Source organism: Carassius auratus, chromosome 18 (assembly GCF_003368295.1).
Source record: "Carassius auratus strain Wakin chromosome 18, ASM336829v1, whole genome shotgun sequence".
NCBI classification, from domain to species: Eukaryota; Metazoa; Chordata; class Actinopteri; order Cypriniformes; family Cyprinidae; genus Carassius; species Carassius auratus.
This window is the reverse complement of record NC_039260.1, coordinates 23,770,776-23,783,519: the sequence shown is the minus strand read 5'-3', so window position 1 is coordinate 23,783,519 and position 12,744 is coordinate 23,770,776. Positions and strand designations below refer to the sequence as shown.

At 38.2% G+C, this 12,744-nt stretch overlaps 1 protein-coding gene across 2 annotated transcripts in view; it reads left to right on the top strand.

Moving 5' to 3' along the window:
- LOC113118714 (leucine-rich repeat and fibronectin type III domain-containing protein 1-like protein) overlaps nt 1–12,744 on the top strand; it is a 157,694-nt gene that overhangs the window by 121,975 nt on the left and 22,975 nt on the right. For both annotated transcript variants that reach the window (XM_026288109.1, XM_026288107.1), the window contains exon 3: nt 5,044–6,420. In XM_026288109.1, coding sequence (XP_026143894.1) covers nt 5,044–6,420 — 1,377 coding nt within the window. The remainder of the gene's footprint in view (nt 1–5,043; nt 6,421–12,744) is intronic.

Below are 12,744 nucleotides of genomic sequence, written 5' to 3'. Positions count from 1 at the left end.
GAACTGTGTCTATCCTACCTTGCAGCTATTTCTCAATTATAATAAATCCCTGATGGAACGAACAAAATGTGCTGAACCATTGTCATAGGAAACCAAAAAAGAGATTTCTTGCACAGCTACATTTGAATGTTTTCTCACTGAAGTAGCATTTTACAGAAGATTTAAGTACAGCAATAGCAATGTCCTGTCACATCGTCCTATCTTCAGTTTCATGGATGTCTTAAAGATGCAGGGCTGACCAGTTCTGGCTAACACTTAATGCACAGTGAATTAAATGTGACCTTATAACCTTTAAACCACCCACCTTGATCAATGACCTGTTGATGAGCAGTGTTCGAGAATGTTCCTTTTAAAAGTTATGCATCACAATATTGCATTACTCCCTAAAAAAAAGTAACTAATTACATTACTTGGCTACTTTTTTTGCAAAGTAATTTTTGTGTTACTTTTACATTTCTTTAAAACCTGGTCTGGGCTTGATTGTTCTGTTTGTTTTTAATATAAAATGGAGCTGGGCAGTCCGAAAATGGGAAAATAAAGTAACTGGCATCACTTATTTTAAAAGTAAGATATTTTCTTGCAAATTAAAAAGTAATGCATTACTTCACTAGTTACTAGTTTGGCCTTGATAGTCACAAAAATGTCACTGCTGAATATATGGATTTACATTCATGATTTCATGTTGATACAGGCCTTATTTATCAGTACTGCTGCTTATTACAGTATAAGCAATCTGGATTATGTAATCATTAAATATCTTGGTAACACTTTATTTAAATCCTTTCTAATGCATTACAGCTGTAACAGAGAATAGCTTAGTATTAGCTACTGTACACTAATCGGCCGCTTTATTAGGTGCACCTGTTCAATTGCTTGCTAGCAAATCGCTAATCAGCCAATAACATGGCATAAATGCATTTAGGCATCTAGATGTGGTGGAGACGATTTGAAGTTCAAACTGAGCATCAGAATGGGGAAGAAAGGGGATTTATGTGACTTTAAATGTGGAATGGTTGTTGATGCCAGACGGCTGGTCTGAGTATTTAAAAAAACTGCTGATCTACTGGGATTTTCACACACAACCATCTCTAGGGTTTACAGAGAATGGTCTGAAAAAGAGGAAATATCCAGTGAGCAGCAGTTGTGTAGATGAAAATGCCTTGTTCATGTCAGAGGTCAGAGGTCAGAGGAGAACTGACAGACTGGTTAGAGATGATAGAAAGACAACAGTAACTCAAATAACCACTCGTTACAACCAGGGTATGAAGAATACCATCTCTGAACACACAACAGATTGAACCCTGAAGCAGATGATCTACAGCAGCAGAAGACCACACCGGGTGCAGGACACAGAACAGGAAACAGAGGCTACAATTCACACAGACGCACCAAAATCTGACAATATAAGATTGGGAATGTTGCCTGGTCTGATGAGTCTTGATTTCTGCTGCAACATTCAGATGGTAGGATCAGAATTTGGTTTAAAGAACATGAAGTCATGGATCCATCCTGCCTCGTATCAATGGTTCAGGCTGGTGGTGTTATGGTGTGGGGGTATTTTCTTGGCACACTTTGTTCCCCTTAGTACCAATTGAGCATCGTTTAAACACCACGGCCGACCTGAGTATTGTTGCTGACCATGTCCATCCCTTTATGACTACAGTGTACCCATCCTCTGATGGCTACTTCCAGCAGGATAATGCACCGTGTCACAAAGCTCAGATCATCTCAGATTGGTTTCCTGAACATGACAATGAGTTCACTTTACTCAAATGACCTCTACAGTCACCAGATCTCAATCCAGTAGAGCAGCTTTGGGATGTGGTGGAACGGGAGATTCGCATCAAGGATGTGCAGCCGACAAATCTGCAGCAACTGAGTGATGCTATCATGTCAATATGGACCAAAAGGAATGTTTCCTACACCTTGTTGAATATATACCATAAAGAATTAAGGCAATTCTGAATGCAAAAGGGGGTCCAACCTGGTACTAGCAAGGTGTACCTAATAAAGTGGGCAATGAGTGTAATGTAATATAACTGCAGGTACCATTATTCATAAACTCATACAATGCATTATAAGGTGCATTACAAGGCATAATTAATGCATTTAAACGTATTTATACAATGCATCTTATATAAAGGCATCAAGTATAGTGTTACCTTTATCTTTTTTTAGTAGGGTTTTTTTTTTTTTTTGTACTGTTATTATTTATTTATTATCTTTTTACTGGTATCTCTCATTAATGATTAATTCTAACCTGTATTGCATCCTTTTTACTCTGTGAGCATTTTTGTAAAATAGTGACTTCTGATCTTCTGATAATTCTACTCTAAAGTCTTTATAAAGTATTAACAATTTCATATGGATGATAATGCATTATGTGTGTTTGCACTTCCTTTTTCAAGGACCAGCTCCAGAACAGTAGGGGTTATTTTTTACACACTGTGCCAAGTACCCACACAGTAGCCTGTGTCCTCTCTGAAATATTAATGAATCCTGCCGATATGCAGAGAGAGAGGGGGAGATGGATGCCAGGGTAAAATGTTGACCACATTGACATTTCATCCTGGTCTAATTAGAAGCGCTTGAGGTGTTTCCACTGTATTTTAACCATGTTTCAGCACTGAAATTAATTTATGCTTTGCGACAAAATCAATTGATATCCATTTATCCCATGCAGAATAAATGCATTTATGTTCACATTGTCATAATGACACAACACGGCACATTATCACTTTGTCGTCGTGTTTCTGAAATGAAACGTGGGCATGGGGCATCCTAAGGAGGTGTCTGTGAGTAATTATTCTCCAGTCCTCCTGCAATCCTGGTCGCGCTGTGATTGACTGCGAGAAACTATTCTTGTGCAGTATTTGGAAGTCTGTCAAGCCTTTCCATTTATATGTGGCTGTTTCGCATGTCTATATCGGAGCAAATGCATATGCGAGTGCATATACGAGTCTCTAAAAAGCCAGTGCAAACTAAAGTGAGAGACTGCTTCAGTGCTCATCTTAGTTAGTTGTCTGGATAATGGCTCTCTCTTGAGGGTTTCCGTGACTCTGTTTTCTGTGTGTAATGGAGAGAGGGGGCTTAAGCTCGCCTGAATGCATCACACTGTCGCTACACCATCTCGCACTCAAGCACTTCTGTGTTTTACTCCAGTTGGCCCTTTGGTGCCCGAAAAGAAGCTCAATGTTTCCCCCTACCGTCTGAAAGAAGTACAACAATCCTCGTGACAGCCAAAGATCCCTCGCAGATAAGCACTGGGCCTGAACCTCTTGATATTCAGGATGGCTTTGAGAGCGGTGAAAAAATAATTGCGTTTAGGTGCTTTTACATAAAAGTTATTAAAATGGAATGGTATGCACAGGCAATAAACAAAGAGCCACAAATCAGATATTAGCATTCGTGTGAAGCAATGGCATAGAATACCAATTCATATTCCCGTGGGCTTTTTTATCGCCATGCCACATATGAATTTCCGGGGGGCAGAGGCGGGTGTCAAATATCCTGACTTTCGCACAGCGGAGGGCTATTAAAACCAGCCAGATCCGAGGGAGACGTTGTCCAACTCTTTCTCTCATTTTTGCATTCATGCTCATTGGTTTTGGTGTGAAATTATAGCCCCCCCCCCCCACACACACACACATTCTCTCTTTCTCTCTCTTTTGCTCCCAATGCAGATCCTGCATTTGTTGTGGAAGGAGAGGCACCAGTTTTATATAATCCAGAATAGACGCCTGCATTAACACATCCTCATGTTAATATATAGTAATCTTGCGTTCAGCATCAGCTTTGGTGATATTAAATAAGCAGTTTCTCAGTGGTGATGCACTAGAAACATCATCTTTATCCAAATGTTAAAACTACCAGCAATCTTTAAAGATAGAGAACATCCAAAAATGAAAATTGTATCGTCATTTACTTTTTGCGTCATTTACCCTCAAGATATATACCCATATGACTTTATTTTTAACAAAAGGTGATGTGTAGCAGAAGGTCTGAGATTAAGGTTTTTTTTTTTTTTTTTTTTTTTTATCCCCCCATTCAGTGGGAGTGGATGTGGACCAGGGGCTGTCAAGCTCAATAACAGAGGAAAAGAGCTCCATTAAAGTTGTTCACAGGATTTGTGCACTGTATTCCAAGTCTTCTGAAGCCATTGCTTTGTGTGAGGAATTTAATCAAAACTGGATATTAGTCTTCATTGAGAATCTTGCCGGACAGCTATGGTCGCCATTCACTTCTATTGTGTGGAAAAAGAAGCTTGGCCATTTTAATGAAAATTATGATGTTTTGTTCAATGGAATAAAGAGTTTTAAGTTTGTAGAAGATAAGAATATAGAAGACTGTTTCTCTTCTCTGTTTATCCATCCATCCATCCATCCATCTATCTATCCATCTATCCATCTATCTATCTATCTATCTATCTATCTATCTATCTATCTATCTATCTATCTATCTATCTATCTATCTATCTATCTATCTATCTATCTATTTCTCCTACCTTTCCAGATTCAGAGTCAGTTTGAGTACATGCGTGTTGTGTATATATAGATAGATAAGTTTATTAATCCATATATGAGAACAACTAATTTTGGGGGCACTCTCCCTTAAAAAAAAAAAAACAGTTACATGCATAATATGCCAGTTTGTAACCATAGATGTGTTAAACGCAGACACCATGTTGTTGGAAAATGTTAATGTACTAATTTGATTAGGGAAATGTCCATAGGGTAAATGCAAGTCCTGCTGGGCATTTGCAAATTTTTTGATACATGTTAGAAGGTATAATCTCATCACCGGCTGCGATGTCTGCTCAGCTTTACCTTTCACTGATTCGTGTCTTAATGTGTCTGACAATTTTTGCATGTTTAATAAAACACTCTCTTGAATGTGCATGAGAGAGCGGGAGATACTTAGTGTGTTTGTGTGTGTGTGTGTGTCTTTGGGGAGGTTACAGTGTGTCAAGAGAGACTCGCAGACAGAGGGAAGAGACTCAGCATGAGAGCTAACCCGTTTTCCTCTGTGCTCTGATTCCTGTAGGAGCGCACCCATGGAGCAACTGCTGCTGTGCCTGGCTCTGTTCTACATGCCGTCCTACGCCATGCTGTGCCCCAAACGCTGCACCTGCCAGAACCTGCTGCCCTCTTACACCGTGCTGTGCGCCAAAACTGGCCTGCTCTTCGTGCCGCCTAATATCGACCGGCAGACCGCTGAGCTGCGACTGATGGACAACTTCATCACCACCCTGCGCCACCAAGACTTCGCTAACATGAGCAGCCTCATACACCTCACACTCTCTCGCAACACCATCAGTGAGATCCGACCGTATGCCTTCGCCGACCTGCAGGATCTGCACGCGCTGCATCTGGACGCCAACCGGCTCACCGTTCTGGACGACACACACCTGCAGGGGTTGGTCAATCTGCGCCACCTCATCCTCGCCAGCAACCAGCTTCACAGCATCTCTGAAGGAGCCTTCCAAGACTTCCTAGAAACTCTCGAGGACCTCGACCTTTCTTACAACAACCTGGTAGACTTGCCATGGGACACAATAGCCATGTTAGCCAGCGTCAACACCCTCAGTTTGGATCACAATCTCATTGAATTTGTTCCTGAAGGGATATTTTCCAATCTTCATAAAATCGCCCGACTTGATATGACATCCAACAAGCTGAAGAAGATCCCCCCAGATCCTCTGTTCCTACGAATCCCAGTCTACGCCAAAATGAAAGGCTCGCCACTGACCGCATTGGTCCTCAGTTTTGGTGGGAACCCGTTGCATTGTAATTGCGAGCTGGTTTGGTTGCGCCGCCTGACACGGGAGGACGATTTGGAGACGTGCGCGTCCCCGCGAGACTTGGCCGGCAAGTACTTCTGGACGATTCGCGAGGAAGAGTTCGTCTGCGAGCCGCCTATGATCACGCGGCACACTTCCAAAATGTTCGTAATGGAGGGTCAAGAGGTTAGTTTGCGATGCCGCTCCGTGGGAGACCCCGAGCCGACCGTCCACTGGGTCAGTCCGGATGGGAAGCTAATTGGAAACACCTCACGCACCGCATGCTACGAGAACGGCTCTTTGGATATCTTAACAGCCACGGTGAAGGACTCTGGCGTGTTCACTTGCATAGCCTCGAATGCGGCCGGCGAAGCCACTGCTCCTGTGGAATTAGTCGTGAACCCTTCGCCGCATTACGACCCCAAACTGGAGCCGGAGCCGGGGCCCTCGGACATGCCAACTTCTATAAAGTCCAACAGCAGTAGTAGCGGCGGCCAGCCTCGAGCTGATCAGCGGGTCAGTGTCTCCGAAATAACTTCAAGCTCTGCGATGATCCGCTGGCCTCCGCAAAGCCAAATCCCTGGAGTCCGCATGTACCAGATCCAGTACAACAGCTCCACCGACGACATCCTCATATACAGGTGAGTTTCATCAGAGAACCTTGAGATAAATCCAGGTTTATCACAAAACCAGTCATAAAGGTTATTTTTGGAAATTGACAATAAATACAAATATTGAGATACAACGAATTGAAAATATGGAATCTGAGGGTGTAAAAAAAAATCTAAATATTCAAAATATCTCCTTTTAAAGTTTCCAAATGAGGTTCGTAGCAATGTATATTACTAATCAAAAATGAAGTTCTGATGTAGGAAATTAACAAAATATCTTCATGGAACATGATCTTAATACCCTAATGATTTTTGGCATAAGAGAAAAATCTATAATTTTGACCCACACAATGCGTTGTTGGCTATTGCTACATATATAGCTGTGCTACTTTTTATTGGTTTTGTGCTCCAGGGTCACGTATTGTTTTCTCAATACATACTGTTTCAAAACAGCACTACAGAAAATGCATGTTTCAAGGTGATTGTGTTTTGTTTTCAGTTAAAGGTGGTAAGTGTAGTAAAGTAATATTTATATGGAAGTAATATACAGCTACTTATAATCTGGTTAGTAATCATCATGTACTAAGTTAAACAGACACAACGACCACATTAGGCTCATTTTGATAACAATTTAAGGATAATATCTGACAGTTTTGTATGTCAATCCAAAGTTGGCGTCGCCTGAAGTCTTTGCAGTTGTTGACATTGTCTGAAATTATTGCAATTATTGCACAGCTTTGTTTATCTGTCATCTACGGTTTGCACCAGTGTCCATTCAGTATAACTGACGATACTATTATAGTTTTTATGAATAGTTTTAATTTGTTTTGTCCTCATATTTGCCATGTTTTATTCATTTCTCAGTGGTTTTAGCTTTAGTCACCTATAAGAACCCTGGTTTGGACTGATTTTATTCCTGTTTAGACTGTAGACAGTAATCACATTAGTTATTGATACTAGAAATCTATAACATGAGCAGCGTGTCAGAATGCATCAGTGCTACTAAATTAATTTTATTTCAATCAACGAAGTGTCTACACTGGAAGTTGACAGAAGCCACATTGATGAGCTGCTCAAGATATTTTATTATCCCCTTCCATTGAAAATAAAATGATTTTACCAACATAAATGTGATTTTATTATTACTATATATATATATATATATATATATATATATATATATATATATATATATATATATATATATATATATATATATATTTAGAACCAGTTAATGGTTTTCTGCTCTCTGATATACTAATATACTAATTCAAATAAACATTTGCTTCTAATTTATTCTCAGTTGTTGCAGTAATACCATCATTATAATACTAATTTTATAATTAAAAGCTAAAAATAGTTATTTGCCCATTTTACTGTTTCTGAAGTCTACCATCGAGCTCACAGCTGAATCTGTGTTAGTAAAGTTCCGGTTGATGAGCAAAAACATATTATGAAAACTTTGCAATGTGACATGAAGATTACAAAAGTTTAATTATGTTGTCTAGTAGTTGCTTATAGTGATATTTAGTAGCAAAATGCAGGCTGATTGAGTCTCAAAATGACCATGGAGCTTGTCTATGCAAAACCATAAATGCAAGATCTTCTGATTTCAAATTTGTGAACGCTTTGTAGTAAAAATCTCTGCAATGTCTTCTCTCCTAATGCATTATTTGAGAGAGCACTGCGGATGGTCTATCCCCCTAAATGGGTTTTGAATCTGGGTAATTCTGCATTAGATAAACAAATTGATTCTGTCTTTGTTCAAAGGCAGAGGCTGGCATCTGAGACTGGGGGTGTTAATGGCTTATAGCAGAATACTATTCAGATTGGGAATGAAGCATTGCAATTCTTCTGACGAATACAAATGGACCCTGGTGACTGCCAGCCAACAAAGACACAATAGTATCATGAATGCACTATATGAAATACAAGCATGTATTATTATTATTATTATTTAATTTATTAATTGTTTTCTGTGCTAATGAATAGATCCCTCCCAAAAGGACCAGCTGTTTTAGGATATATGTCAGAAAAGCTCTTGAATGATTTTCATTAGTGCACAGACAGATTGGCCTCCACGGTAATAGTTTCAGCCTGATGCAATTCAAACTGAATTTCAGAAAGCAGGAACCGCGAGCCGACACATTGACACCCTTCAATAAATCACAGAGCTCGAGGTGCAATGAGGAAGACAATAATAACAGAATAACAATAGAAGCTGCGTGTCGAGTGCTTGCCCTCGTTTCACATGCTCCTGACAGATTACAATGAAGGCGTATTTGCATTGATGTCGAAACACGTCTCGAATTCAAAACCCGGTCTTTTGCTTTGTAAAATATTGAGAGGACAAGCAAGTCTTTGTGCGGATGCCCTATATTTTTTGAATGTGCATCGTCGTCGACACCCCGTATGCAGAAACGTCTACATTAATGTTCCTTTTTAGCATTCAGACTTGGCCACACCGCCCATGATTTCTCATTGAAGGGATCTGTAAGGATGTAATTAACTCTGCAATAATCCCACTGGATAGATTAAGAAGAGAGAAGAAAGATACATACAGAAAGCAATTTGCTATTAATTATGGAAAAGGCAAGGGGAGTTCTCTGGTTTATAGAGCTGCAGAGTAATCTAAAAGTCTTTCAGAATCAATTAAGAATGCATGCGTCTGACTCCCGTTGGAGGACGGATGACTTGGAGATGGTGGCTGAGAAACTGAGACCGGGGTGAGAATATAGAGTGTAAACTTTGAGTCGAAAAGACAGGTTAAATTTGAAGTGATGTCTGGGTGAAAGAGCGCTGGAGGCACAGTGTGCATGGTGCCAAATGAAGACCTGAATGAAGTGCAAGGTGTGGTGTCAGATCGAGCACATTTATATAAGCATGCATTCTCCTGGCAGACACACTCTTTAAGGGATACTTCCCCCAAAAATGTATCATCCTCAGGCCATGAAAAATGCAGATGACTTTTTTTTATTCAATAGAACAGTAAAGAAGTTTTTTAGCTGAAACCATACACCTTGGTGATTGATAGTCAATGGCTACCGTCACTTTGAAAGTCAAAAAAAATCACATACAGGCAACTCAGATTGAATCCCTGTGGCTCCTGAAGATATACTGAGGTCTTGTGACGTGAAATGATTGGTTTGTACAATAAACTGAACATCATTATTGCCAGATTTGATATTCTCAAAATGGACAGCCATCCATATTATACAGTTACATGAGTTTGTTTCTTCTCAAGCAAGTAAATGATGGCAGAATTTTTATTTTTGGATGAATTATCACTTTATGCATTCATTATAATGCCGTAAGAATACCCTTATAATGTATTATAAATACAGGTTTTATAGAAAGTGTTACCAATGCACCTATTATCTGCAATTATTATTACAGGAATCATTCTGCCAAAATTATGTTGTTCCAAACCTGTAAGAATGCCTTTCTTCTGCTGACGAAAATAAGATGTTTCAAAGATCAAACACTTTATCATCTCCGTTGTATTTTATGGCATTTTTGTTTGTAAATGAATGGCTACCAGCAATCTTTGTTCCCCATATTCTACAACACACACACACACACACACACAAACTACAGAAGTTAGTTTAAAGGGGTTTGAATCACCCTATTTTTTTAGTGACCTGTTTCTTTAAGAGAGGCGAGGGTTTCTGTTTGAGAATGTCACTGTCATTATCTTACCTCATCTTCTTCACATTATCATCTCTCTCTCTCTCTCTCCCTCGTTATTTGCATCTTTTCATCTTTAATTTAAACCACTTTAAAGTGGGTAATTAAGCAGTGCTTGCTCCTTCAGAAGACAGTGAGATGACAGGGTTTCTGTGCCAAGTGACAGATCTTCAGAAGAGCTCGAAGCCCCTTCTCTCTGTACAGTGACAGCTCAGAGACACGGTGCGGCCGGCCTGACCCTCGGCAGCTTAAAAAGACCAATGACTGCCAGAATATCCATCGAACGCTCAGTGAGAGGATCCAGAGGAGCAGACTGAAGGGAGATTCCTGGATCTGCTCATTAGCACATGACACTGAAGCAGCTACCAAAGCTAACGCTTATTAAACTCACTGACAGCACTGCTAACAGCGTTTAACGCTTACCAGACATAAAAAGAAGAAGTGTGGAAGAACATACAGATAGAATTCAAAAATAAGAACACAGCTGTAACTTAGGATGAAAACAGACACGTTTACAGTCATGTTATTTTACTTAAATTGTATTTTTGCATAGTATTGTTTTTTATTTTATTTGTACGGTGGGAAAGTCATGGCCTAAACACCCCGTTCATTCTGTATGTGTGTGTGTGTGTGTGTGTGTTTGTTTGTTTGTTTATTTGTTCGTGTCCGTTCACTTCAGTGTGTGTGTGTGTGTGTGTGTGTGTTTGTTTGTTTGTTTGTTTGTTTGTTCGTGTCCGTTCACTTCAGTGTGTGTGTGTGTGTGTGTTTGTTTGTTTGTTTGTTTGTTTGTTTGTTCGTGTTCCTTCACTTCAGTGTGTGTGCACTTTGGATGGGTTAAATGCAGAGCACAAATTTTGAGTATGGATTTGGCTACTGTATATATATTATTTTATTATTTATATTCTAATGTATGTATTTTTCTAATGAAACAAAATTATTTTTATTCATTTTTTTACATTTAAAAAAAGTCTATATTTTCTGAATATTGCATTGAAAATATCCTTTGTCAGTTTCTTATGATAATAATGTTTAATATTATTATAATACAATATATATATATATATATATATATATATATATATATATATATATATATATATATATATATATATATATATATATTAAATAATGTAATAAATGGATTTTAATTATTTTATATATAATAATCATATTATTAATCTGTGTTATTATTATTATTATTATTATTATTATTATTATTATTTTCATTTTACAATAATTTAAATGTCCTTAGAAGGCTGTTACTTTAACCCTTTCGAGTCGATTAACGCATATATGCGTTTTGAGTCATTTTCACCTGATAACCCCGAAAAGAACTTAAATTACACTCTCAGTTTTAATCGTACAGATGAGAGCAATACATCAATCGAATCTGTAAAGGGTCTAGCTTTTTTTGGATACAGACATAATAACAAAAAACCTTTGTGCACTTATAAAATAAATATAACAAACAAGGTGCGCTGTCTACAGTCTTTGTCTCCGCTGATCGTCATGTACAAACATTTCATTAAAATGAACTGTAACTCCGTGAATACTCAACGAAGAGACATGAGAGAGAGATCTATAGAAAGCCTGGAATGTCTACTTTTAAACTAAAAAAGTGCTGCCGAAAACAAATATTCTGAGATAAAGTAATCCATATGAAAACAACGCAATGTCTGTTTTTCATATCTCCGCTCATTATATCTAATGTGACCACGCCCCCGCGCTGAACGCGCTATTCAGATTCAAACTGAAGCGCGCGGCTTGAATACGCCCACACAGAAGAAAAAGCAGCCAGACTGTTCTTCAAGTTTTTATTTTATTTTACTGTTTGCTTCGCGATGAGAGGACTAAGACATAATTCACCCCAAAAAGATGTGATGTGGTTGAGGATTTGAGAAATGGATTTCCTCAGAAAAAAGAATGAAGCACTTTATTCAGCAGAGATCATAAACATGAGTAAGTCTCTTTTTATATATTTGTACTAATTTCACATAACGTGTAAACATTTTACTAGTCAAACTTTTTCCAAAGACTTTTTCCAAACTATAATTCCTGACTAAATGTATAATCAAGTGAAACATTATGAAGTTTCAATAACAATATACAATACTATACCATTCAAAAGCTTGATGTAAATAATATAAATGTGACAAATAGAGATAACTCTAACAAATGTAAAAACAATGCAGTTCTTTCGATTTATTCCCCCTAAAAAAAAACTGAAAAATATTATCAGCTCTTTTCAACATTAATAATAATAATAATAATAATGATGATGATGATAATAAATGGGGTTTATTTGGTAGAAAATAAGATTGTTAAAAGGATTTCTGAAGGATTGTATGACTAGAGAAAGGATGCCAAAAAATTTGAAAGTCAGCTTTGATTGTCCCTAATAAACTGTTTAACTGCTCCCCCAAGTGGATATTAAATTATTTTGTGGGATAATTAAATATATTCTTAAAATAAACTACAAACATAAAATTATATACTTTTATTTTGTTCTCACATTCTTTCTTGTAAGTCCTCCCTCACAGTGGCACAGTTGAATGAGAGGCTCATTATGCAGCTCATTATGCAGGCCTTTGTCTTCTCAGGTGTAAATCACAATGATATTCATGATAGTTGACGCCTACTCGCATATGACTTTTACCAACAAAAAGT